The following is a 6,559-nucleotide window of genomic DNA, read 5'->3' as shown; positions in this document are numbered from 1 at the left end:
GATTGGTCTGCCTCGGGCCATCACGTTGTACAGCATCATCATGATGACCACAGATTGAGTTGAATCAAAACAGTCATAAACCTGCTTTCTGGAAAGCATTGCTGGTCAATAGAATGTGATCACACATTTCCCTCTTAATGTTTCCCTCGGTCCTGGTTTCATGTCTACAATGCTTAATGATTTATCCACACAATTAGCCTGGGCACCCAGATTGCACTGTCACAGTAAACTATGTATGGCACAGAAAGAGCCATTCATACACACCCTTTTATAGGAATTATATTGATTTCTCCTGACCCACCCGCAACTGGCCTCCTTGGGCCCAGGCTCCTCTGTGGAAGCAGCGCCAAGCCTCTATCTTAACCTCGCATAAAAATAAATGAGAAGCTATGGGGCCAGTCTCTTAAGCCAGAGGATATTGTTCGATTCCACGTCAGCCCGCCAGGAGGCAATTTAAACAACCCAGCATGCTAATCAACCTGGTATAAAAGGCTATTCTGGAGGGCAGCCCATTCTCCTCTCTCTTTCTCCCCCACTCTTTTCTCTTAGTTGCAGCATTCAGGGGCCAAAGCGAACCTAGACAATCTGAGAATAAAACTATAATTGGGCCTCTGTCTGAGAGAACATTACACTCCAGAGAGACATAACCATATGATGAGGAGCAGGAAACAACCAATCGTAAGAGGAGTTATGGCACCCTGTGCCGTGTGGTCTACCATGCTATTGTCAGGGTTTTAAAAACACTGGAAACGGTAGAAATCCCTTTTCACTGTAACATTCATGCCAGAGGGATGCAAAAGGAGGGAACGCCGAGGAGCGAAGTGCTTGTGGCCAAAATATCAGCGCTAGGATCTGAGCTCCCCTGCTGCCAGCAACACGTCAACAACGTCTCAGTGGGACCGCATTGTGACCCTCACGAGGAGTCAGTGCCCTGCTCCCCCACCTCCCAAATAATTCAATATTCTAATATTCCCATGGTATTTGCTGCAACCACAGAAATACGATAGGGTTCATTCTCCACTTGTGCTCTGAACCCACAGGTCAGTTGGTAGCAGATCACAGACTTTTCTGTGACTCAGGGGTTAAGCTAATCATGCGTGACTTTTTCACATGGCCTACCCAGTGCTCTCAGAAATCTACTCCAACTTGTCTTCCGGCTGGCCGATGAACCTGTTCCCGGCCCCTCTGTTTTTTGTTTTCCTTAAAATCATCATTTGACCACCTCAGTTGTTTTGAGAACCGCTTTATTGGTTCAGCTGTGTTTGTTGAATTGATGTCTTAATTGTAAGAGCTGAATTTAATTATGCACCTATTGCACAGGATGTGATGTAACCATCCCTTGGGCTGATAAAATAGAGTGCCAGTGTTCATTGAGGTCACTGAGGTTACCATGGTCACCTCCCATCACGTTTCATTGAAACAGACCTACAATACATACCCTGGATCTATAAAGCCAATATTTTACTACAATAATAGTAAATACACCCACACTCAGCCCACAATCAGTCCTAATCAAATAGAGATAGGTCCATGATTATTTCTGCTAAATGGCTGAATTCTAAATAGTAAATCCACACGCTTTAGATTGATTTTATATCACATTTTCTATACAATTCCCATAAAAACATACCTCTAAAATTGATTTACTGACATATATTGCGCTACAGTAGTCTTGAGAGCTAAGGACGTCCTTCAATGAAAGATAGCATGCCAGTGTTTAACTCGTCTTTTCTCAGAAGTAAAAAAAAGAAAAAGAAATCCTCATAATAAAGGCTGTCTACAGAAATGCTATGAAACACTTCCCCCTACTGACACCGAAAGGCTCTTGCAGTTTCTTCCAGTATTTAATAACACCAAAATAGCACCAACTGACCAACTTCTTTATACTCTTTCCATTTATTTTTTGTAATAGACAAAAAAAACATCCTGGCAACTATTCATTTAGTCACTTTATTGCAAAACATTTGAACACAAGCTTTGTCAATCGATTCAGTACATTTTCTGTATGAACATTGACAAATGTAAGACATTTTGTTACCATTATAAATCAATTTCATATTTAAAAAAAATCACACTTGTGTGAAGTGAGGGGCGCTCTTATCATACATACATCACATTCCGTGCCGTGAGTTTGGATCATCAAATAAAAACTACAGAAAGGTAAAGTGCAAGATTGTTAATAAAACAAAAGAACATAACTAAACCCTGAGTTATGCCATCATCCATGCTATCAGTTATCACCAGCTAGGCTACATTAACTATTGTTCAAAAACATCCTGAAGACATCACTATAAAAAACTAATTATGATGACTGGATCAAATTCTTTGGAGACATCCAAACTCTTAGTGCCAGGAGTCACAGTAAAATTATTATTTAAAGTAATATTGTTCTTCAAAAAGCATATACAATTGTATTGAAATCGGTTTATTATTGGCAAACTCAAATGTCTAGAATGGATGAATTTGGTGTACATTTGGTGTACAGAACTCAGACATCATAGGCAATAGGCAGTTAGGCACCATACCAATATTATATTTAACCTAGACTGGGGTCCACCTATGCTAGGCAACTCCCGGCAGGATCCGCCGGGAGAATCTAGACGCAGCTGCGCGACATGAGACTAATAAATTAGAGCGACAGAGAGAGAGAGGAGTGTGTGTGTGTGTGTGTGTGTACGTGTGTGCGTCAATTTAACAAAGGTGCAGACGATCGGAAATCAGCAGAGAGTGATCGACGTTTGCGCTACTGTATGCCGAATTCAAGTGGACTCGGCTTGGGTTTCCGAGGCTATAACATCAAATCAAGTCCAGTGTTTTAGTTGTATTCTTTCATACTGTATACAGTACTCATACAGTACAGTAGGCACTGTATGCGACTAATCTTCATTTGACATGAATCTTCATTCAAGATTGTTTCTACATTTTTTTCCTTCCCTCTTCTACTACTTCTACTTCTTGTTCTTCTACAGTACGTGTCTCTTCTATTATTGTATATCTACACCAGGATCATTTTGAGCCTATCCACTTTTCTGTCCTGATTTGAAGACTGCTTTTGATCCTACTCTTCTTCTTGACTGTTAGGTTGTGTTGTTCCTCCCAGTGTTTATCATTCTCTCCCTTAGTTATGACCAACTTCCATTTGCTCCTCTTTGGCCTCCTTTTCTCTATTTGATCCTTCTGCTCCTTTGTCACATACCTCTAATTGCGCTTGGTCGCCCGTGATATTGTTATCTTCCTTTTTCGGCGAGAGGCCGTGTGCGTTCACCTGTTTATCAACACCTTGAACACAGTTCTTCTCATGACTTGGGTCATCCTGAACCATACTGGACGCTGGCATGTTCAGTTCTTCCTGGGACATTTTTGACTCTGGTTCAGGGTTCTGACCAGGCTGTTCTGGTATAGTTGGACCCCGTGGAGGAGATTCTAACTCACAATTGGGATCCAATGATTTACTAACAGAGTCTGGTTGATTATTCCCTTCAAATTCCGGTGACTCTGCATGTTCACCACTCGCTCCCTTTACAACATCATTACCCTGTCCAATTTCCATTTCTTTGGCCCCCTGTTCTGTTTTCACTATTTGATCTTCATTATCCGCCTCATCACATCGCTCTACTTTCTCCTGGTCAAGACCCACGCCCGCCACATTTACATTTTCCACATTGGCTGAGGCACTGTGTGTGTTCACATGTTCATCAACATTCTGACTAAGGTTCTTCTCATCCTCGGATTCTACCCCTGGGTCACTAGCCCTATGAGCCGCCATATCGCTTCCTTGCCCAGGACGATTACTACAAGAACTTTGAGAGACTTCTTCCTCCTGGTTATCGCCAAACATCTTCTCATTGCAAGGTTCTTCACTACTTTGTCCAGGCTGGGCCTCATATTCTTGGGGCCCTGCTGTGTAGAGGTCTGTCTGTGAACCTTCTGACTCATCCAACTTGATCTCGATTTCGTGGTCAGGATGTGGCATGATTTCATCTGAATGATTAACGGAGGAAGGAGGCTGATTTGACTCCTTAATAGGTTCATCCGATTCAATAACTACCTCGTCTGCATTTGCTTCTTCAAACCCTGTAGAAAATCTTTCATGCTGGTTTGCATGAACAGGCTCTACTGTGTCATCCTGATTCTTACTGGGCTCTGCAATGTTTGCTTCTTCCTGGGACTGACTTGGTTCGGATTGCGTATGGTTCAGATCAGGGTTGGGGTCACAGCTAGGATCTTCTGATTCACTAACTGGTTGATTTGTCCCTTCAAAAGCTTGTGACTCTGTTTCTGGTTCAGTTGCCTCTGTAGGTTTTACTGTGCCCTGGTCTGGGCCTCCATCATCTTTAGGTTCACTATCGATGTCTTCAGTTTGAGTCACATCAGGAAATAGGGTTTTCTTCACAGTGTGATTTTGTTCGGTAGGAGACTGTGCCTCATCTGTCACATGGTCTGTAATGAAAGAACATTTATTACTAATAAACACAGTTGCACATTTCATAATCGTGATCTGTCCTATATTACACGTCTGGTCAATTACAGCATTCACCAGTATGTTATTTGATTTGTTTTTTTCTTTATAATTTTTATCCCACAATTTTGCAACCCAGTTTTTTTCACCCAGTGCCAATTATCTAATGTAATCCTGGGCGCTACACTTCCTCTGCCAACCTGGGGGGGGGGGGGGGGGGGGGGGGGGGGGGCAGCGGACTGACCTCATGCCTCCTTATATGCATGAGTAGTCCAAGCTGCTTCTTTTCACTTGACAGGGGGGAATTTCCCTGGCCGGACATAGCGCGTGGAAGGAACATGTTATTCCGACCAGTTCCTTTCCCCTCCATCAGGCGCCCCGGATGGCCAGGGGGAGGTAGTTTTATTTGATTTGTTAAAGATGGAGTGCTGTTATTTTTTCAGTTTTTCATGTGTTTATGATGTGCCAGTACTTCATTAGACCCCATGGTGTGGTTGTTATGTGCAATGATGTCTTTCCTTTGTATTGGGCTTCTGCCTGGAGGCTGAAATCTTGACAGTCAAACGTGCCAATGAAAATAACAGTGATATAGTGATATCACAACATCATCCCCTCACCTAACCCCTCCCCCTTTATCATACAACAACAGCTGTGGGTGCGGATTCAGTTCAGGTGGATCACCACCCACCAGGCAAACCAGGAATACTTAATGAACTGGTGGGCGTGTCCATATAAAAACGAAATTTTAACAAATACTGTACACTTTTTTGAAAAAAATCTTCCTCCTTGTATAATAATGAATAATGATACCTAATGGTCATGTTTTAGGGTGGAACAAAATCACGGCACTCCATTAATAGCAGACTGCTGCTATGAAGAACAAACTGTTGCTACAGTATGGCCAGAGTGTGTGCACCTGAATCAATCAATCAGTCAGTCAATCAACGTGCTTGTTTTTTGCATTATTCAACATGGCAGCATTGTAAACAATAACGCAATCTAATTTCACCGCTAAACATTACACTAAAGAATGTTTTCGAAAATATTTGAGGCAAGTAGTATCAGAATATTGATTTATGTGATCAAAACTGTTTTGACTGTTTTGTCTCTTCCTCAACATCACATTCATACTGTACCTTCTGGTGTACTATGTGATGGTTGTATCTCCTCATCATCTGCCTTCATCTGTACAGACTGTGCAGAGGTCTGTTCAAACTCCATTGATTCTCCTTCATGTTGGTTTGAATGAACAGGCTCTACTGTGTCATCCTGATCCTTACTGGGCTCTGGAGTGTTTGCTTCCTCCTGCGACTGACTTGGTTCAGATTGCGTATGGTTCAGATCAGGGTTGGGGTCACAGCTAGGATCTTCTGATTCACTAACTGGTTGATTTGTCCCTTCAAAAGCTTGTGACTCTGTTTCTGGTTCAGTTGTCTCTGTAGGTTTTACTGTGCCCTGGTCTGGGCCTCCATCTTCTTTAGGTTCACTATCGATGTCTTCAGGTTGAGTCACATCAGGAAATAGGGGTTTCTTCACAGTGTGATTTTGTTCGGTAGAAGACTGTACCTCATCTGTCACATGGCCTGTAATGAAAGAACATTTATTACCAATATATTCAAACAGTTGCACCTTTCATAGTTTTAAAATATTATCATTATAAAACGTGCATGCCAAACCACCCTAATGATTCAGCCTGGTTATGATCTGTCCTTTATTACAGAGCTTGGTTGAATAATAGTTTAACTGGTCAATCACAGCATTCAGCTGTCTGTTATTTCTTAATAGCAGACGCTGCTATGAATTACAGATCGTTGCTAGTATGGCCAGATCGTGCACACCAGAATGAATCGATTAATTAGCATTTCTTGGTTTTTGCACATATTCAACATGGCAGCCATGTAAACAAACACAATGTAATTTGACAGCTAAACAGTACACTAAAGAATGTTTTTGAAAACATTTGAGGCAAGCAGTAACAGAATATTGATTCATATTTGATCAACACTTCCTGTCAGAGATTTGTGAGACGACCATGTAGCGCTGGAAGCACCTGACATAATCTAATGGACTATTTTCTTTACCATAATTAAATTGTTTTGT

General features: G+C 41.9%; 1 protein-coding gene across 1 annotated transcript; it reads right to left on the bottom strand.

The window, feature by feature from the left end:
• Nucleotides 1-2,797: 2,797 nt before the first annotated feature.
• On the bottom strand, nt 2,798-5,700 carry LOC306935359 (uncharacterized protein). The gene is made up of 2 exons (XM_079518371.1): nt 5,596-5,700; nt 2,798-4,440 (listed from the first exon to the last, which is right to left on the bottom strand). Exons 1-2 carry the CDS (start codon nt 5,678-5,680, stop codon nt 3,119-3,121), a joined length of 1,407 nt encoding a protein of 468 aa, XP_079374497.1. The 5' UTR covers nt 5,681-5,700; the 3' UTR covers nt 2,798-3,118.
• Nucleotides 5,701-6,559: the final 859 nt, after the last annotated feature.

The sequence above is a fragment of the Electrona antarctica genome (genome assembly GCF_951216825.1).
Source record: "Electrona antarctica genome assembly, chromosome: 13".
NCBI lineage: Eukaryota > Metazoa > Chordata > Actinopteri > Myctophiformes > Myctophidae > Electrona > Electrona antarctica.
The sequence above is the reverse complement of the archived record's forward strand: the minus strand, read 5'-3'. Positions and strand labels throughout refer to the sequence as shown.

Bases quoted from the DNA above. Each gene is read 5' to 3' on its own strand.
- LOC306935359 (XM_079518371.1), bottom strand. From the start codon at position 5,680: ATGGAGTTTGAACAGACCTCTGCACAGTCTGTACAGATGAAGGCAGAT. The intron at 4,441-5,595 runs GTACAGTATGAA...CTTTCATTACAG, and splicing joins ATCACATAGTACACCAGAAG to ACCATGTGACAGATGAGGCA.